Source organism: Cynocephalus volans, chromosome 4 (genome assembly GCF_027409185.1).
Source record: "Cynocephalus volans isolate mCynVol1 chromosome 4, mCynVol1.pri, whole genome shotgun sequence".
Taxonomy (NCBI): domain Eukaryota; kingdom Metazoa; phylum Chordata; class Mammalia; order Dermoptera; family Cynocephalidae; genus Cynocephalus; species Cynocephalus volans.
The window spans coordinates 20,665,062-20,687,404 of NC_084463.1; the positions used below are offsets into that span (position 1 = coordinate 20,665,062).

General features: G+C 36.5%; 2 protein-coding genes across 2 annotated transcripts; both read right to left on the reverse strand.

Moving 5' to 3' along the window:
- Positions 1-22: 22 nt before the first annotated feature.
- Positions 23-7,512, reverse strand: LOC134377079 (olfactory receptor 10S1-like). Its single transcript, XM_063095695.1, has 2 exons — positions 7,495-7,512; positions 23-973 (listed from the first exon to the last, which is right to left on the reverse strand). The coding sequence occupies exons 1-2, from the start codon at positions 7,510-7,512 to the stop codon at positions 23-25; spliced, it is 969 nt and encodes a 322-aa protein (XP_062951765.1).
- A 6,774-nt stretch (positions 7,513-14,286) lies between these two features.
- Positions 14,287-15,270, reverse strand: LOC134377043 (olfactory receptor 10G6). The gene has a single exon (XM_063095653.1). It carries the CDS (start codon positions 15,223-15,225, stop codon positions 14,287-14,289), a length of 939 nt encoding a protein of 312 aa, XP_062951723.1. The 5' UTR covers positions 15,226-15,270.
- Between the last annotated feature and the right edge of the window lie 7,073 nt (positions 15,271-22,343).

Consider the following 22,343-nt stretch of genomic DNA (forward strand, 5'->3'; position numbering starts at 1 on the left):
ATTAAAAGAGTGGCACCACAGGTTATGGGGGTGGGCTGCCTGCTGGAGCTTCTTGGGAGCCTTGGCACAAAAGCCTCATCAGAGCCCTCTTCACCTCTTTGTTCCGCAGAGTGTAAATGAAAGGGTTGAGCATGGGAGTGACTATTGTGTAGAAGACAGCAGGGGCCCCAGCTCCTGGCCCACTGGAGTGAGGCTGTAGGTAGATACAGACAGGTGGCATGTAGTACAGCAGCACCACCACGAGGTGGGCAGTGCAGGTGGAGAAGGCGCGCTGCCTGCCCTGGGCTGTGCGGATCCGCAGCACAGCTGCCACGATGAAGACATAAGATGTGACGATGAGGACCAGGCAGCCTGCAGCCACAACACCAATGCTGGCAAGCATGACAAGCTCGTTAATGGTGGTGTCTGCACAGGCTAGCTTCAGCACGGGGGGGATGTCACAGAAGAAGTAGGCGATGTGGTGAGGCCCACAGTAGAGCAGGCGGAAGGTGAGGGAGGTATGGATTGCAGAATGCACGGCACCTATGGCCCAAGTGATCCCAGCCAGCCCTGCACACATCCGCCTGTTCATGGCCACTTGGTAATGCAGGGGTTGACAGATGGCCAGGTAGCGGTCATAGGCCATGACTGTGTACAGAAAGCACTCGGTGCTGGCCAGGAAGTGGAAGCAGCAAAGCTGTACAGCACAGCCCTCAAAGGAGATCACATTCCCATCCAGAGTCACCAGGCCTGCCATGACTTTGGGCACTGTCACTGTGGACAGACATGCATCCAGGAAGGATAGGTGTCCCAGGAAGTGGTACATTGGGGAGTGGAGGTGAAGGTCAGAGCCCACAGTTATGAGAATAAGTAGGTTCCCAGTCATGGTTATGCTATAGATGAGGAGGAAGAGGAGGAAGAAGAGGCTAGAATGTTCAGCTGTGTCCATCAGACCCTGCAGAAAGAAGTGGCTCACCACAGTCTGGTTCGGGTACTTTGTCTCCATGGCTGTCTTCTTGTACAGAGTGGTTAGGTATTCCTTGTGCAACAAAACTGACATTAACAGAGTAAATATCTGTTTCTCTTTCCTGGAATATCATTATGCATTGGGCCACACCATCTTGGTCTTGTCCCATAAGCAAGAGAAAGATATACAAGTTCAATTCCCATTCTTGGTCTGTTCTAGTGTTTTCTGGCTGTTTGTTCCTTCATAATTAATCTTTCAATATGAGATCTGTGGTCTTCATGAGGCACATAAAAGACTGAAAAGATTATTTGCAGAAATCCACTCCCTAAATAATGGCAATATAAATATGGATTATAAATCCTGCTCTCAATGAGTGCATATTTTTTGCTTGTATTCCAGAATTGTGATGCCTCTGCCCTCCTACTTTCCTCTGCCATGCTGAAGATGTGGATAGGCAGGTTCTTATTGCTGTGCATCACCCAGGAATAGCAACCTACCTTCAAGGGAGCCTTTCCCAGAGTTTGGGTGCGATTACATCAGCCAGGAGCACACAGCCCAACCCATTCCTCTCCCAGAGGGAGTTCTTTGAAATTTCAACTACCTGCAACCCTCAAGTGTATGACAATGAGGCCTTGGAGAGTAGACTGAGTAATTATCAGGATGATTTGTTCAGTGTATTTATGCTCCTCCTTAAGCTTTGTCTCCAACTTGTGGGAATTGTTTGCCTATGACTTTCTTATTGAGCCTATCCACTGGGCCAGAATAGAAATTTAAGAGTTCTCTGTGATTCTATCTTTTACCTCTTAAACCTAATTAGATATTGCATTATGCAAAAATTGTCTTTAAACTGCTTTTTTTTTCCTCCTGTTGTCTCTTCAATTCCCATGGGTTTTACCTAACCTTGCCTCTGCACGTCTTTTACCCAGATTTCACAATGGCATTTTATGTCTCAGCTCTCACTTACTCCCTAATACATCAAGTGATTCTGTATCGAATTTCTGTCAGTCTATTTAAGTCAACATATTTAATATATTTCTCTTTTTTACTGTTTCCTATTGTCTAAGAAATAAAATATATTTCTCTCTGATATTCAAAATTATGTGTAAATTGTTTCAAAATCCACTATAAAAACTCCTCTTATCCAAGGTGCGGTTTGCCTCATTTTTTCTTCATTTTGCCATAAACTTTTTCTAATCTCTTCACAGCATTTTATTTTCAAACATGAATGGAATACCTTTAATCTCTACCTCCTCAAATCTATTCTCTATGGTGAAGTTCGAACTTTAATTCCTGTAGGAGCCCCATGTAAATATTTTCTCTCACACTGACATTAATTCCTAACACTTAATTGTATTTATGATAATTATTAATAAATACTTAAGCATGTAATACCTTGGTCTCTTTTAACGATTGATGTGTATATGTCATGTCTCTCTAAGAGGAACACAGGAAAAAATCTCCCACCTTTTCTAGTTTCCCACCAACATTTTTGGGATAGGGCAGTAGAAATAGCAAAAAGCCAAGTTTATTTGGATTCCTACAGACTTAAGTTTAAACCCCTCATCAACCACTTATTAGCTGAGAGATATGGATCATGGTACTTGATTTCTGTTTCTCCATTTCTAACATTTAAAATGTGGATATCATCATTGGTGCTTCATTTAATGTAGCTATTATTTTCCTTTGGATAGAGTGGGGCACATATTGTAAGACCTTAAATTTCTTCATAATCAGTAATTTTTCGATGTAATGATATCTCCTGTGGTGCTCCTGACAAAAATTATAGAATGTCTGCTTGAACAAGTCCTACTTCACAAGAGATCCCAATATATGAAAATGTTATTTACAACAGTTGTATACATGAATCCTGACATGTCAAATAATTAGGTTTAAATTTTCCCTACTCATACCGACTAGAATGAGTACAATTAAAAAAAAAAAAAAAAAGACAAACAGTAACAAGTATAACCTGAGGAACCGAATCCCCCATACATTGCCAATGGGAATGTAAATTGAACAGCCCACTTAAGATAACATCTTACAGTTTCTTAAAAAGTTAAACGCACACTTACCATATTACCCAGCATTTACGTTCCTAGGACTCAATACAAGAGAAATGAAAACTTCTATAGAACACTTGCATGTGAATGTTCACAGCAGAATTATTCACAATAGCCAAAGCCTGGAAATAACCAGATTTGCTGTTCACCAACTGGTAAATGGATAAGCAAAATGAGAATACCCATGGAGTATCATTCAGCGGTAAGAAGAAACAAAATGTTGATACAGTGTATAAAAAGAATGGACCTTAAAAACATTAAGCTAAGTGAAAGAAGCAAGACAGGAAATATTTATGATATGATTCTATTTTTATGAAATGCCCCGAAAGGTCAAATCTATAAAAAATGATTAGTGTATGCCTGGAACTGGGAGCAAGAACAAGAAATGGCTACAAATATGCATAAGAGATCTTTCTGAATGGATGAAAATGTTCCAAGGTTGGATTGCAGTAATAATTAGACAACTTTTTAAATTTATCAACAAGCAATGAATTGCACACTTTAAACAGATGACTTTTATGGTATACAACTTATATCTTAATAAGCTGTTATAAGAGAAGGAAGGAACGCAACAGAAGGAAAGTCTGTAGAGTGACACATGTTGAAATAAATGAAAAGATATTCCTTGCTCAAAAATGAGTATGATATTTAACTTTCTTCTAATTAAAAAATCTTTTTCTATTTTGAAATGTTAAACTTACAGAAAAGATTTTAAACAAGATCAGTTCTTATATATACGTTGATCCAACTTCCTCTGTTAACTTTCAAGCCACAGTAAAATTACAGAAATCAGGAAATTGACCTTAGTACCATATTAACTCAACTACAGACTATATTGAAATTTCACCAGTTTTCCCCAATATTTTTTTTCTATTCCAGGGTCTAGTACAGGATCTTACATTGCATTTATTTAAGTTTTCTTAGTCTTTTCCAACCCATGACAGTTCCTTATTCTTTTTTTGTTGTTCATAATCTTTGGCCTTTTGATGAGTCCTGGTCATTAATTTTATAGAATGCCTTTCAATTTGGGTATATATGATGTTTCCTCCTGAGTAGATTGAGATTAGGTATTCGCTAGACCATGGTATAGAAGTAATTCCATGTTTTCTTTTTGTACTTTTATGTTTTCATGTTTTATATTTAGATACCTAATCCATTTGCAGTTTATTCTTGTGTATAGTGGATGAGATATAGATCTAATTTGATCTTTTTCCAAATGGCTATCCAGTTATCCCATCACCATTTATTTTTTATTTTCTTGAATTTTTTTATCCATCACCATTTATTAACAAGCCTATCTTTATCTCACTAATTAATATGACAGAATTGTCATATACTAAATTTCCAAAAGTACTTGGAGCTGTTTTTTGAGTTTCTATTCTATACCACGTCTACTGTGTGTTCATATGAGTACCACACTGCTTTGAGTTAGAGGCTTTATCATGTGTTTTAACGCTTGGTTGGGCAGTCCCCCTTATAGTTTCCTTTTCCAGTATTTTATTGTAAGTTCTTGCATGTTTGTGTTTCCATGTGAACTTTAGTATCAACTCGTCAAACTCCATAAATGACTTGTTATTTTATTAGGATTGTGTCAAATTTATAAATTAATTTAGGGAGAGCTGTAATTTTTATAACTTGAGCTCATACTATTTAAGAACTCAGGATGTCTTTACATTTGTTCATATATATCTTTGTGTGTTTTTAGAAATGTTTTACATTTTTCTTCATATAGGTTTGTGTGTTTCTTACTCAACTTATTCCTGTGCATCAAATCTTCTTTGTTGCTTGTGTAAATAAAATTTTCTCTGCCAACATTTCTTCTCACTCTTTATTGTTTGTGCATACAAGGATTTTGATTTCTGCATCTTAATGTTAAATTCTTCTTCATTAATGGATTCTTTCATTTTTTGGGTTAGCTCTCTGGAATTTTCCAGGTATACTATTATATTATTTGCAAATAAAGATAGTTATAGTTATTCTTTACCAATTCTTATTCCCCTAATTTATTTATCTTGCTTAATTTTATTAGCTAATATTTCCAGTACAATGTTAAAAGGTAACTGGGAGAATGAGCATCCTTGTCTTGCTCCTGTTTATTGAAAATGCCTCTAGTGTCTTTCAATTACATGATACTATTCGTTGTAATACTAATACACATATGTTATCATGTTGAGCATATTATATTACGTTAAATATTTCTCATGTTCTATCTTCTTGACTAAAGTTTTATCATAAATGGGAGCTGAGTTTTGTCAAAAGTTTAAACATATCTGTGAAGATAACTATGTAACATTTTATATCTATTAATATGACATATCATGTTAATGGATTAACTAATATTAAACCAGTATTGTATTCCTGCAATACATTCTACTTGGTCATAGTGCATTGTTTTCTTTATGTGGTGTTGGAATCTGTTTGCAAAATTTTTAGTAAGTTTTAATTGACAATTATGAGTAATAATACTCTGTAATTATTCCTTATTTGCACTGTATTTGGTTTAGTGTCCTGTTTTTGTTTTTGTTTTTTTTCTGACCAGTAAGGGGATCGCAACCCTTGTCGTCCACACCACGCTCAACCAGTGAGTGCACCGGCCATCCCTATATAGGATCTGAAACCACGGCCTCTGTGCTACCAGCACTGCACTCTCCCGAGTGAGCCACGGGGCCGGCCCTAGTGTCCTGTTTTTTAATTTCGTTATTTGCTGCCAGGTTTATCAATTATTTTCAGTGTCCTTTAAAGTCCATCTATTAGCTATACAAAAACAAGATTATTTTCCTCCTCCCGTCATTCTCCCCAATCTCTTTTTATTTGCATTATTTTACTTTATCACAATATGTAACATTTGCACATTTGTTTTCCATTTTCATCCCATCTTTGTTTTAGTTATATATACATTCATGTAGTTTATAGTGTTCACCACCTGTCTTTTTCCCAGTCATCTCTTGGTTGGTTGATGTTTATTAGTTAGTAGATTCCTCATGAAGGGCTGATGAATAAGTTATTCTGTGCTTAACATTGTTTTCACATTGCCTTCATCTTTGAAGGACTGCTTAGCTGAAAATAAAATCACTGGTCTATATTTTCTTTCACTGAATTTTGTGAAAAATGTTGATCTGTTGTTGCTTTGCTTTGTATGTTGGTTTTAAAATGTCTGATGCCTAGTCTAGTTCATTTGGCTTTGTCAGGCATTTGATCTTTTGGCTGGAGGCTTGATGATTTTATATTTATACTTGAAATATATTAGTTTTACTAAGATATGTCTCAGAGTTGACTTTACAAAATATTTCAGAAATTAGATTTTTAAATTTTATGTTTATAAAATTAACATAATCTTGACATCAATTCAAAATAAAGATACTAACTGAAAATATATAGACAGCATTTATAAATAGAGATGTAAATAATAGAAGCAAGTACATGTCATAATGTAAAAGTATATTTGCTTGTAATATAAAAATACTTTAATACCACAAAACTTTTTATTGTAATTTACCACCTTAAGAAATTGAGAGGGGAAATCATCCAATAAATTTAGAAATGCATTAAATGATATTTAACAGTAATTAAGAAAAACATCTTAGTAAAATAATAATTGAAAGAAACTTTAAAAAAACACAACAAAAGAAATGAATCACAACTATTCTAGGGATATCATATTTAATGGTAAAAAATTAGCTGAATTCCCTTAAAGTTAGAGAAAAAACAAGTATGCACATTTTTTTTCAGCATCACCATTTTAACCATTACTACTCAGCATTTTCTGGGTTTACTAGCTGATGTAATAATCTAAGAAAAAGAAAAAATGATTATGTGAAAAAAGCCTTGTTTTGTTTATTGGAAACAAACCAGAGTTGTATCTTGATTAGTTTTAATTGAAAGATAATTGATTATATATATTTGTGGGGTACACAATTGAATTTTAATACATGTATACAATATATGGTGATCAAATCAGGATAATTAGTATACTCATGTTTACAAAATGTAACCAATCTTTGTGACTCAACTAATTTCTCTCTAACCCTCTCCCTCTCCCCTTTTCCCACTTCTAATAACCACCGTCCAGTTCTTTTTTCAATATATTACTGTGATTGTTTCTTTCTTTGTTTCTTTGATTTCTTTTTTAAAAAAATTTTAGCTCCTACTGATGAGTGAGGACATGCAGAATTTCTTTTTCTGTGCTTGGCTTATTTCACTTAATATAATATTCTCTAAATTCATCCATGCTTCTGCGAATGACAAGATTTCAGTCTTTTTATGGCAGAGAACTATTCCTTTGAGTAAATATGCCACATTTTCCTTATCCAGTCATCCGTCAATGGACATTAAGGTTGATTCCAACTCTTGGCTATTGTAAATAGAGCTGCAATAAACGGGGGAGTGCAGTTATCCCTTCAATGTGACGATTTCCATTCCTCTGAGTATGTTCACAGCAGTGAGATTGCTGCATTGTATGGCAGTTCTAACTGTAGTTGTTGGAGAAACCTCCATACGCTTTTTCATAATGGCTGCACTAATGTCCAGACCCACGAACAGTGTAGGAAGGCTCCCCTCTCTTCACATCCTCACCAGCAATTGTTATTCTCTGTGTTTTTGATAATGGTCAGTCTAACTGGGGTGAGATGATATCTCAGTGTGGTTTTAGTTTGCATTTCCCTGAGGCTGAGTGATGCTGAGCATTTTTTCATGTGTCTGTTGGCCATTTGTATAACTTCACATAAGCAATATTTATTCAGCTCCCTTGCCCATTTTTGATTGGTTACTTGCTTTCTTACTGTTGAGTTATTCAAGTTATTTCTACATTCTGGATATTAATCCCTTGTGGAATGCATAGTTTGCAAATATTTTCTCCCATTCTGTTTTTTTCTTTTTTCTTTGTTAATTGTTTCTTTTGCTGTGCAGAAGCTTTTGAGGTTGATATAATCCTTTATTTATTTTTCCTTTGTTGTCTGTGCTTTTGAGGTTATATTCATAAAGTCTTTGCCCAGTCTTATATCTTGTATCCTAATTTTAAAAATCAACAGCAGCTTTGAGAACTTTCAAGAAATTTTTTCTACATTAGAATTTTTTTTGTAGTAAATATAAATTTCCCTGTATTTATTAAACAACAAAGAAGGGAGATAAATGGTAAATATAAATACATTGATATAGATTTACAACATACACAAAACATAATAAATATTTAATGAACTAACATTATTTACTGTGAAAAAGGGAAAATTAGAATCCAAGGATTATATCAAGCCTAGAGATTAAAGATACTTTATAGATGTTAGATCTATATAGTATAGGTCCAGTTGGCTAACAATTATCTCTTTAAAGTGAATGAAAGAAAAGTCCAAAGGAGGATATGTAGTATTTACTTTATAGGGCAGGCAATAGTCTAGTTCAATCTCAATAAAATCTGGCATTTGTTGTTTAATTAGATAATCAAAACTCTGTTTAGTTTCAATTTCTTTATAACTGTATCTCATAACACTGTATCTGACTGAAACAAATATTCACAGAGTCAGCAGGACAGTTATTTATGCTTGCTGAATAATTATTGTTTTATTTTCAATAAAGACTGCACAAAAGGGAATTTTAAAATATTTATTTTACACTTTCTCTTTTTTAAATTTCAGAAACAGTGTTTAAAAATTTTAAAAAAGAGGGTGGCCGGATGGGGGGTAAAAAATAAAAAATAAATAAAACAATTAAAAAAAGAGAACCCACAGGCAAGTGATCATAAGAAACATGATAACTCAGCAAACATTTTGAATATGAGGAAAACATGTAAAACTCAATTACAGACTTCTGCATCTGTCCATGAATAATCAACTGCTACAGGAGAAGGCCTCCACATATAAAAGTCTAGAATACCAGACCAAGATCTATGAATTAACTTTTTTAGTCTTTGGTCAAAAGTCAGTACAGGATTATGATTGCTGAAAGAATGGAAATAAATGAGGTAATTCCTAAGATTGATTGAAATTAGAGGCAGTTTCCAGGTTGCAGCATCCCATAATACCTGGAGCATTAGTCAGAATTTTCAAAGTCATGAAACATATTAGGCCAAGAGTAAAAAACGCCCTATACCTGTCATAAAAATTCAAATTAATATTATATAGTTGAAATATATAATAACTGAAATTAAAAACATATTGAATAAGATTAACAGAAGTTTAGACTTGTGGAAGAAAAGATCAGTGGTCAGAAATTATCAAAATTGAAGAATATAGAAAAAAGCAGAGACTAAAGAGAAGCACAAAACTTTTATCACCTGAGGGACATTTTAAAGCAGTTTATTATGCATGTAATTGGAATACCAGGAAGAGCGGAGAGGGGATAGCAGAAATACTATCTGGAAAATAATGCCCACAACTTTTCGAAATTTTATAAAAACCATAAACCCACAGATAAGAGAAACTCAATAAACATCAAGTAACATAAACATAAATAAAACCACATCAAGGCATATTACCATTAAAATGCTGAAATTCGGTGATGAAGAAAATCTTAAAAGCAAACAAAATTTTTAAAAAACCACTCATTATGTCAAAGAAACAAAGATAATACTGATGTGTCTTAATCACAAAGCTTGAAAGCCAGAAGACAAGGGAACAATATCTTCAAAGCAACTAGAGAAAAAAATATTGCCAACCTAAAATTCCATATGCAGCTAAAAAACACATTATTAAAAGGAAGGTGAAATAAAAACTTTTTTAGAGTCTTTCTCTTAGACCACCAGATAAGAAATTCAACACTTACCTGTCAGTACTTAACAGAAAATGAAGGAAAAAAATCAGTAGAATATAGAAGATGGAACAGTACTATCAACTAATATGAGTAAATTGACAATTTCAGATAATTCCACCAACTCCTGTAACCTAATCGTTTTTACAAGAGCCTTCCCTACAGGAATATTAATAATTTTGAAATATGAAAAAATGGGTGGGATAGGCTGTTCTGATTCTGTCTTTTTTATGTTTATTCACGCTGACTTGTCTCCTACATTCACATTTTCTTCTTATTTTCTAGATTGTCCTTTAGGGTCAAGTTATCATTAACTTGCTGTTGAATGTAATATTCAGATAAAATTACACCACGACTGTGTGAATCCTGATTTTCAAGAATTTGTAAATAAAAGACAAAACACACAGTCTGAGAAAAATATTTTCAGTTATATATCCAATAGAGAAATTGTATCCAGGATATATAAACTCTTACAACTCACTAACAGAAGGGCAATAACCCAACTAAACAATAGAAAAAGTGTTGAACAGACATGGCACCAGATGAGACAAATAAATGATGAAATAAGCACAAGAAAAGTAATGCAACACCATCAGTCATTAGGTAAATGCAAATCAAACCACGGTGAGGCACCACTTACATCAAGTAGGACGGCTATAATAAAAAAGAAAAATGAAAATGGCAAGTGTTAGCAAAGATGTTGAGAAATGCACTGCTGGTAGGAAAGTAACATGGTGCAGACACTGTGCAAAACAGTCTGGCAGTTCCTCAAAAGGTAACAATAAGAGTTAATACAGGACATAGAAATTTCACTTCTAGACATATACCTAAGACAACAGAAAACACATGTTTACACAAAACTTTAATATAAATGTTTGTAACAGCATTATACATAATAGCCAAAATGTAGAAATTATACAAATGAACATCAACTGGTGAATGTGTAAACAAAATGTGGTACAGGCACATTATGAAATAGTATGCAGCTGTAGGAAAGAATAATTTACTTATATGCTACAATGTGAATAAACCTCTAAGACATGCTAAGTAAATGAAATTAGACACGGAAAACCACACATTTTATGATTATGTGTAGATGAAAAGGATAAATGCAGAAAGTAGATTAGTGGGTGCCTGGAGTTATGGGGGAGAACAGGGACTGACTCGAAATAGGTGACAGAAAAGTTCCAAAATTAGATTGTGGAGAAAGTCGTGACAGGAAAGAATATATTAACCAAAGTGAGACACTCCAGTGAGGTTTGCACCTGAAATCTTGAACAATGGAATAGGCATATCTTGTTCTAAGACAAAAAAATACTGAATATGAGGGTACTTCAAAAAGTTCATAGAAAAATAGAATTAAAAGACAAAGAAATCTTTCCATGAACTGATTGAAGACCCCTAGTATAAAGAGGATGGTAACTATTTTTAAAAGAATTTCTAAATCAGTGTGTACTCAATAAAGATGAAGGAAATGTTTTTGTTTGTTTACTACTTGAAAAAACATTCTTTTTTTATGGAGAATTTTATTTTATTTATTTTTATTTTTATTTTTTGGTGTGGTTAACCATATACACTTCTTCTATTTTCCCTTTATTTTATTTTATTTTATTTTGTCAATATACAATGTGGTTGATTATTGTGGCTCATTACCGAAACCTCCCTCCCTCCTGTCTTTCCCCCTCCCTCCCAGCAACCTCATATCTGTTCACTTGTTGTAACAACTTCAAGGAATTGTAATTGTTGTATCTTCTTCCTCTCCCCCAGTTTATTTGTGTATTTATTTATTTATTTTTAGCTCCCACAAATAAGTGGGAACATGTGTTATTTCTCTTTCTGTGTCTGACTCGTTTCACTTAATATAATTCTCTCTAGGTCCATCCATGTCATTGCAAATGGCAGTATTTCATTCTTTTTCATAGCTGAGTAGTATTCCATTGTGTAGATGTACCACATTTTCCGTATCCACTCATCTGATGATGGACATTTGGGCTGGTTCCAACTCTTAGGTATTGTAAAGAGTGCTGCAGTGAACATTGGGGAACAGGTATCCGTTTGACATGATGATTTCCATTCCTCTGGTTATATTCCCAGCAGTGGGATAGCTGGGTCGTATAATACAACAAAACATTCTGAAATTTACTTAAACAAACAAAAAAGTGAAAATAGCCAGAAATAATCTGAACATGAAAAGAGTAGGAAAATAGCCATACGAGGTATTTAAAGGGATTTTAAAGATTCAGGTATTTAAAAAGTTTGATACTAACAAACATATATTAATGAAATCTGGGTATATATTAAGATATGTATTTGATTTTTAAAATATGAAACCAAAGGTTAGAAAGAAGCCAAAACATACTTAATATTCAAACTATAAACCAGTAGTATGTTCTTAGCTTCTATTTTTAAGAGTGGAGTAAGATTCACATAGACTGACCACGTTTTCTGTTCTCCTTTATTTTTTTCTCATTCTCAAAGTTAGAAAACCTCAAAACAAACTTGAAAACAAAATACTTTCAGAGTGTGAGGTGAAGTTGCATAAAAATATTACCCTATGTAGTTCTTTTCGGTGGAGAGTTCAATTTCTGGAGAGAGAAGAGTTCACATATTAGCTCTGCTGCCGTTTAACTGTGAATAGAGAATGAAGTAAAATTTGTTTCTTAGTGTTTTTATGTGGTAGTTTTCTTAACACAAAATAATGAAATGTATTTGTATTTCTCTCTGAAAACTAAAACAACTGATTAAGACAGTTTTTGCTATGTGACCCTTCATTTTTGTGTGTGATGTGTCACTGGCCCTGATGAGAAAGTGATCCTCATGTTTGCTTTAATCTGACTTCCAGGTAGGCTGTTTTTGGGGTCCTGGAGCCTTATTACCTGTGTTATGTCTCCTTATGTGCCAGGGAGTGTGTAGGTGCCTGTGGCACTGCAGTTCTGTATGTTTTCTAAAAAGAATTTTAACTGCCCTGGGCTGTTCTTCCTAAGAGAGTGAATCAAGCTTCTTTAGAACATCCTCCAAGGATTGACCTGAGGAGTTTACGTTGTTTCCATCACAGGAAAAATTCCATCTACTCCTCTCCTCTGACTGACCTTATAAGACCTTCCTACCACGATTATTTTACATTTTCTAGGAAGCCAGCTTTATAAATGCCAGGCCTAATGATCTTTCTATCTCCTTTTCCTAAACAGTATTTATTATACACTGAATCATAACAATCATTTCCTATTTGTTTTCTGGTAGTATATTTTATCTTTCTGCCTCATATATACATGCATTTTCTTCCCATAAGATGATGAACTCATTTGGAAGAGACAACAATGTCACAGTTTTGGAGTTATACTGAATGAATTTGTGTTGAGTGGAATGGAATTGCCTACTCATGCACATTTGATGTTTAACCTTGCATCTCTGTTGCTGTGACAGATGCAGGAAAAGTCACTGATGATTCACATTTCTTTTCAGAAAGTTCCAGTCCATAGAAATCAGTTCTTCTCTGTTATGCTGGCTTATTAACATTCCAAATTGAGTTTGGGGAATATAGTGGTTCTCTTGGGCTGTATTTGTCCACGTACTTTTGAAACACTAACAAAAGCATCTCCAGCACTCAGGGCCTCCTGAGAGTGAAAGACCCCCTCTTAGGTGCTGGCAACATTATTTCAAGAAAGGCCATTAGGATGGGCTTTGGGTCACTATTTACTCATCTACTTGCAAGAAGTTACATGCCGTGTCCCCCCTTCCCCACAATCATACCCAAAAGCTACCTAACCAATGCAGGAGTGTGGTAGCACATACACTTACCTATCATCTCAGATGATCTGCTTCATTAACATCCACAGAAGCACCAGGGAAACCTAACTGTTTGCAGAGGAAGGAAGCTTATGCTTGACACACCTACCTCAGTTTTACCAAAGTGGAGCCCTGCGCCAGCTGAGAAGACTACACTTGCTCATGCCATGGTGCAGTGCACATGAAGTGGCTCCCTCACTCTGATGTGAAACTGTGCCCTCAAGTTCAACTCCAAGGTCATCTCCTATGGTTTTGTCAAGGTAAAAGGCAGAAAGAAGGGAGTTTGGAAAAGCCACTTTCTTCCTTGAACTTCAGTTTCTACCCAGTTACAAGAGAATAATAGTAATACCTAACTCACATAATTGTTGTCAAAGTCAACATAGAATGTCAATTGTAACCTGAAATAGCTGTACACGTACCAATGCAGGGATTAGAAGCAATCACATACATGTAGACAGATGACACAGAGAAACAGGAATTTCATGTGGACATTTTACTTGTCTTGGATCTTAACTGCAGAGTGCCACCTTGCTGAGCTGTTTCGTTGATTTTTGTTGCTACTGAAAGAAGACAGATGGAAAGTCATTTTTGAGAGTAGGTTACAATGTGGAACGTTCCAGCTTCCCACCTCTCTACTTAGGATTCCTCTACTTTCTGCACGGAGCCCTTTCTCTTTCCATCTTAAATCTTCCCAATTACTTGGTGTCCCATGGTGACCGGCATTCTAGTGTCCCCTGCACATCGGTGGTGGTGCAATCAGTGAGGATGCACTTCCTTGTGGCCTCCCAGCCTCCGCAAGGCTGCCTTCATCTCTTTGTTGCGGAGTGTGTAGATGATGGGGTTAAGTAAGGGAGTGACGACCGTGTAGAAGACAGCTACCACCCCATCCAGGGGTTCCTCTGAACCAGGCCGCAGGTAGATGAAGGTGCAGGGCACATAGTAAACGATAACAATGGTGAGGTGGGCAGCACAGGTGGAAAAGGCGTTGTGGCGCCCATCCACCGACTGGATTCTCAGGATGGCAGCCACAATGTATCCGTAGGAAGTGAGGATGAGCACAAAGCAGGTGAGGGCCAGGAAGCCGATGTCCACAAAAGTGACCAGTTCATTGATGGTGGTGTCAGCACAGGCTAGCCGCAACATGGCAGGAATGTCACAGAAGAAGTAGTCGACTCGGTTTGGGCCACAGAAGGGCAGCCGGATAATGAAACTCGTTTGAAAAAGGGAGTGGAGGGTCCCTCCCAGCCAGGTGCCCAGAGCCAGGTAGTTACAGACTCTGTGGGTCATGATGGTAGCATAGTGTAAAGGCTTACAAATGGCCAGGAAACGGTCATAAGCCATGAGTGTGTAAAGGAAGCATTCAGTGCAGCCCAGGAAATGGAAAGAAAAGAGCTGCATTACGCAGCCCCCAAAGGAGATAACCCTACTATCTAAGAGAAAGCCAGCCAGCATCTTGGGGACAATAGCAGAGGAAATGGTCATGTCCAATAAGGAGAGGTGACATAGGAACCAGTACATGGGGCGGTGGAGTTGAATATCCACCAAGACAGTGAGGATGATGAGCCCATTGCCAGAGACAGTGAGGAGGTAGATGACAAGGAAAGCCAGGAAGAATGGCAGCCCCAGCTGTGGTGGGTGGTGCAGGCCCACCAGAATGAAGTGAGACACAGAACTCTGGTTTCTACTTTGCATCATCTTGCTGTTCACTTCTGCCAAAATAAGTAGCAGAACGGAAGGCTCAATACCGCTCTGATATGGATACCATAAAGTTAGTTTGCATCTTATTTATATTTTAGAAACATGAAGGTGAAATTCTATTTCCTAATGTAAGTGCGCCTAATAAAAAACTGGGAAAAGGACAGCTTCTTCAACAAATCGTGCTGGAAATACTGGATATCCACATGCAGAAGATTGGATTAAAGACCTAAACTTCAGACCCCAAACTATGAAACTACTACAAGAAAACATAGGGGTAACACTACATGAAATGGGAGTGGACAGTGCTTTTTCACACAAGAACACAAAGGCACAGCAACTTCAAGCAATAATACACAAATGGGACTATATCAGACTAACAAGCTTCTGCACAGCAGGGGACACTATCAAAAAAGGGAAGAGACAACCTACAGAATGGGAGAAAGTGTTTGCCCAATACATATTAGATAAGCGACTAATATCCAGAATGCATAAGGAATTCAAACAACTCAATAGCAAAAAAACAAACAACCCAATTAAAAAGTAAGCAAAGTACCTGAATAGACATTTCTCAAAACATGGCACAAAGGGACAATAAACACTTGGTACAATGCTCAAAATCACTAATCTTTAGGAATATGCAAATTAAAACCACAATGAGATCTGTCTTGACAACCCCAGCAGGTGCCGAGGTGAGCTGAACCCCATTTGCCACTGGGGGTGCAGACTCCAGCCTTGCAGGGACCCACCCATAGCCTCAGCAGGTGCCAAGGTGAGCGGAATCCCATGTGCGTTTGAGGGCCCAGACTCCAGCCCCAGAAAGCTCTGCTCGCTGGCAGAACAGGAGTCAAGCTGGTGTACCATAGCCACTGCCACAACTACTGTCAGCACAAGGACAGTTCATAACCACAGTAGCAGCCAGGGCCACTCTACAGGCAATCCATCACACACTTAACTACATTGATAAAAGAAGAGTCACAGTGGACTCTGAAAATAGAGGAGGAAATCTTCATCCTCATAGCAAACCCCAGAGTAACGGAAGAAGCAAGTGCTCTAGTGCTCAAGATGACCAAACATCAATAAAAAATACTAGAACTACAAACAAACAAGAAGATATGACACCACCAAAGGAGTAGAGCAATGCTCAAATACCAGACCCCATAGAACAGGAAACCCTTGAAATGTATGAAAAGGAATTCCAAGCAATGATGTTGAGAAAACTCAAAGAGATCAGAGAAGACTCAGTTACACAACACGATGAAAAAAGGAAAAATATCCAGAATATGAAGGAGGAAATTTACAAATGGAGTAAAAAAGAATGTAGCAGAATTCCTAGAAATGAAAGACTCACTCAGTGAAATAAAAAGCATAACAGAGAGCCTGAGTAGGAGGCTAGAGCAAGCAGAAGAAAGAATATCAGATCTTGAAGATGGTCTTTGTGAAATAATTCAGGCAGACAAAAAACATGATAAAAGAATGAAAAATAATGAAGAAAATCTAACAGACCTAGCAGACAACCTCAAATGCTCAAACATCTGAGTCACTGGTATTCCACAAGAGAAGGAGAAAGGAAAAGACATTGAAGACCTATTCAAGGAAATAATAACAGAAAATTTCCCAGGTATAGGGAGAGATACAGACGTTCACATCCAGGAAGCTCAAAGGTCCCTAAACAGATTCAATCCATAAAGATCCTCTCCAAAACACATTATAGTCAAATTTGCAAAGCTCAAAGACAAAGAGATCATTCTGAAAGTAGCCAGAGAAAAGCATCAAGTCACTTATAAGGGAACCCCCATCAGACTAACAGCAGACTTCTCAACTGAAACCCTACAGGCCAGAAGAGAGTGTAATGATATATTCAAAATACTAAAAGAAAAAAATTGCCAACCAGGAATTCTTTACCCAGCAAGGCTCTCCTTCAGAAATGAGGGAGAAATAGTGTATTTCCAGGACAAACAAAAGCATTTGACAAAATTCAACATTCCTTCATGATAAAGACTCTCAACAAATTAGGTACAGAAGGAAAGTATCTAACCACAATAAAAGCCATCTATGACAAGCCCGCCACCAATATCATTCTGAATGGGTAAAAACTGAAGGCTTTTCCCTTCAGAACAGGAACAAGATAAGTAGCATTTAAGTAGAATTTAACATAGTAGCAGAGGTACTAGCCAGAGCAATCAGGTAAGAGAAAGAAATACAGGGCATCCAGATTGGAAAAGATGAAGTCAGACTGTCCCTATTTGCAGATGACATGATACTCTATGTAGAAGAACCTAAAGACTCTATCAAAAAACTCCTAGAGCTGGTTAATAATTTCAGTAACATTGTAGGATACCAAATAAATGCCCCCAAATCAGTTTCACTTATATTCTCCAATAATGAACTAACAGAAAGAGAAAATAAGAAAATAAGTCCATTGACAACAGTCACAAAAAAATAAAATACCTAGGGATCAATTTAACCAAGGAGGTGAAAGATCTTTATAATGAGAGCTACAAACCAGTACTGAAAGAAATTAAAGGCACAAAAAGATGGGAAGTCATTCCATGTTCTCGGATGGGAAGAATTAACATGGTGAAAATGTCCATGCTACCCAAAGTGATCTATAGATTCAATGCAATCCCCATCAAAATACCAATGACATTCTTCACAGAAATGGAAAAATCAATCCTAATGTTCATGTGGAGCAACAAAAGATCCAGAATAGCTAAAGCAACCCTCAGCAAAAAAAATAAAGCCAGAGGCATTACACTACCTGACTTCAAATTATACTACAATCTATAGTAACCAAAACAGCATGGTACTGTCATAAAAATAGGCACTTGGACCAGGCGAGCAGAATAGAGAACCCAGAAATCAACCCTTAGGCTTACAGACATCTGATATTTGACAAAGGCAAAAGAAAACATACATTGGGGAAAGGATTGCCCTTTCAATGAGTGGTGCTGAGAAAATTGGATATCCATATGCAGAAGAATGAATCTAGACATGCAGCTCTCACCATATAAAAAAATCATATCAAAATGGATTAAATACCTAAGTATAAGACCTGAAACTGTAAAGCTACTAAGGGAAAATATATGGGAAACACTTCAGGAACTTGGTCTGGTCATAAATTTTATGAACAAGAGCCCAAAAGGAAAAGCAACAAAAGAAAAAACAAATAAATGGGAGTAAATCAAACTAAAAAGCTTCTTCATAGCAAAGGAAGTGATCAACAGAGAGAAATGATAACCACACAGTGGGAGAAAATTTTTTCAAAGTATACATCCAACAAAGGATTAATATCCAGAATATGTAACGAACTGAAGCAATTACACAGTAAAAAAATAAATAACCCAATTGAAATATGGGCAAAGGAGCTGAATAGACATTTTTCTAAGGAAGACATGCAAATGGCCAACAGGTACATGAAAAAATGCTCAACATCACTAATTATCAGGTAAATGCGTATTAAAACCATATTGATATATCAACTCACCCCAGTTAGACTGGCTATAATCTAGAAGATGGAGAATAACAAATCCTGGCAAGGATGTAGAGAAAAGGGAATGCTCCTACACTGGTGGTGGGACTGTAAATTAGCACAACTACTATGGAAAACAGTATGGAAGTTTCTTGGACAACTACAGATAGATCTACCATACTATCAAGCAAGCCCACTTTGGGGTATATACCCAGAAAAATGGAAATCATAATGTCAAAGCGATACCTGCACTCTCATGTTCATTGAAGCTCTATTTACAATACCCAAGAGATGGAACCAACCTAAATGTCCATCGACATATGACTCGATAAGGAAAATGTGGTATATATACACCATGGAATACTACTCTGACATAAAAAAAGAATGAAATTATGCCATTTGCTACAACATGGATGAGCTTGGGGAAACTTATGTTGAGTGAAATAAGCAACCCACAGAGGGAAAAATACCACATATCCTCAGTTGTACGTGGGACTTAAGAGAGAAAGGAGGAAGGAGAGAAAGACCACAGTGGTCTATTGGACTTGCAGAGGGAGAGAGCATACCTAGAGCTGCAGAATGGGGTCAGGGAAGGAGGAGGAAGATTGAGGTCAGGCATTGATTGGGTGGGGGACATGGGGAATCATCACAATTTGTTGTAATGGGCATGCCACCAGTATTGATCTGATTTGGCCACCACATCACGGGCACAAGTGGTGACAGTCAGCTTTGTACCCCATGAATATTCATCACTAAGAAAAAAAAAAGAAAAAAAACCCCAAATTGAACATATATACATGTAAGCACAATGAGATATCTTATGCCAGTTACAAAGTTTTTTTTATCAACAAGATAGAAAATGACAAATACTGGTGAGGGTGCAGAGAAAAAAGAACTCTCCTGATTGTTGGTGGTAATGTAAATTAATATAGCCATTGTGAGAAACAAATGTACGGAGGTTCCTCAGAGAACTGAAAACAGATCTACCTTACTATCCCGCTCTCACAATAGTGGGTATATATCCCAAGGAAATGAAATCAGTGTATCAAAAAGACACCTAAACTCCCATGTTCATTGTAACATTATTCACAATAGCAAGAGGCAGAATATATCTAAATGTCCATCAATGAATGAATAGAATAGCCATTCTCCCCAACTCATTTTATCAGGCCCGCATATCCCTGATACCAAAGCCAAATATACAACAACAATAACAACAACAAAAGACAATTTCAGGCCAATATTATTGATGAACATAGATGTAAAAATCCTCAACAAAATATTGGCAACTAGAATACAGCAACACACTGAAAATATTACACATCATGCTCAAGTAGCGTTCATCCCAGGGATGTAAAGTTGGATTAACATGCTCAAGTCAATGAACATGACACACGACAACAACAAATCCAGGGACAATGAGAAACCAATCTCCAATATCATCCTTAATGGGGAAAAAAAGAAGGCTTTTCAGTTAAGAACAGCAACAAGACAAGGATGTCAACACTCACCACTCCTATTTAACATAGTATTGGAAGTACTAGCCAGAGCAATCAGGGAAGAGAAAGAAATAAAAAGCATACAGATTGGAGAAGACAAAGTCAAACTGTCTTTGTCTGCAGATGACATGATCTTACATATAGAAAAATCTATCGACTCTACCAAATAACTCTTAGGGCTGATTAACAATTTCAGTAATGTTGCAGGATACAAAATCAACAACCAAAAATCAGTAGCATTTTTATACTCCAGTAACAAACTAGCAGAAAATGAATCAAGAAAGCAAGCCTATTTACAATAGCTGCCAAAAAAACAAAACAAAGCAAAAAAGCCTAGGAATCAATTTAACCAAGGAGGTGAAAGATCTCTACAATGAGAATTACAAAACAATATTGAAAGAAATTAAAGAAGACAGAAAAAAGTGGGAAGACATACCATGCTCTTGAATGGGAAGAATTAATATCACGAAAATGTCCATTCTCCCCAAAGCAATCTACAGATACAATGCAATCCCCACCAAAACACCAATGACATTCTTCACAGAAATATAAAAAGCAATCCTAACATTCATATTAAAAACAAAAGACCCCCAAAAGCCATAGCAATTCCGAACATAAATAAATAAAGCTGGAGGCATAACACTATCTGACTTCAAATTATATTACAAATCTATTGTAACCAAAATAGCATGGTACTGGCATAAAAACAGACACTCAGATCAATGGAACAGAGTAGAAAACCCAGGAATCAACCCATACACTTACAAACAACTGATCTGTGCCAAAGGTAACAAGAGCATAAATTGGGCAAAAGACTGCCTCTTCAATAAATGGTGCTGGGAAAATTAGACTTCCATATGCAAAAGAATGAAATTGGACCATGTACCTCTCACCATATATCAAAATCCACTCAAAATGGATTGAAGACCTAAATATTAGACCCAAAACCTTAAAATTCCTTAAGGAGAACATAGGGGAAACACTCCAGGAAGTAGGACTGGGCAAAAACTTTATGAATAAGACCCCTAAAGCACAAGAAACAATAGGAAAAAATAAACAAATGGGATTATATCAAACTAAAAAGCTTCTGCAAAGCAAAGGAAACAATCAACAGAGTGGAAAGACCACCCCTGGAATGGGAGAAAATATTTGCAACCTATATGTCTGACAAGGGTTTAATGTCCAGAATATGCAAAGAACTCAAACAACTACAGAGTAAAAACATAATAATCCAATTAAAAATGGGCAAAGGAGATGAAAAGATATTTTTCAAAGGAAGTAGTACAAATGGCCAACAGGTACCTGAAAAAATGCTCAGCATCAGTAGTCATCAGAGAAATGCAGATCAAAACCATATTGAGATATCATCTCACCCCAGTTAGACTGGCCATTATTAAAAAGAGAATAACAAGTGCTGGTGAGGATGTGGGGAAAGGAGAACTCTTCTACACTGCTGGTGGAACTGTAAATTAGCACAGCCATTATGGAAAACAGTATGGAGGTTTCTCAAACAACTACAGGTAGAACTACCATAGGATCCATCAATCTCACTACTGTGTATATTCCAAAAGGAATGGAAATCATCATGCCAAAGGGATATCTGCACTCCCATGTTCATTGCAGCTCTATTTATAATAGGCACGTTTTGGAACCAACCCAAGTGTTCATTGATGGATGACTGGATAAGGAAAATGTGGTATCTGTACACAGTGGAATGCTACTCAGTCACAAAAAAGAATAAAATTCTACTATTTGCATCAACATGGATGAGTCTGGAGACAATTATGTTAGTGAAATAAGCCAGACAGTGAAAGAGAAATACTGCATTTTCTCTCTCATAACTGGGTGCAAAGGAAGGAAGGAAGAAAGAAAGAAAGAAGGAAAGAAAGAAAGAAAGACAAGACCATAATAATATATTGAATTTACAATAGGAGAGAACAAAACTAAGGATACTACAGTTGGGGCGGGAGGGGAGGGGGTTTGGGGAGTGATAGGTTGGGTTAAAGGGCATAAAGAAAAATCATGATTTGTAAAAATGAATGTGCTAATAATAAAAAAAACCTATGTTATATATACACAATGAAATACTATTCAGCTATATAAAGAAAAGATATCCTATCATTTGTAGCAACATGGATAGAACTGGA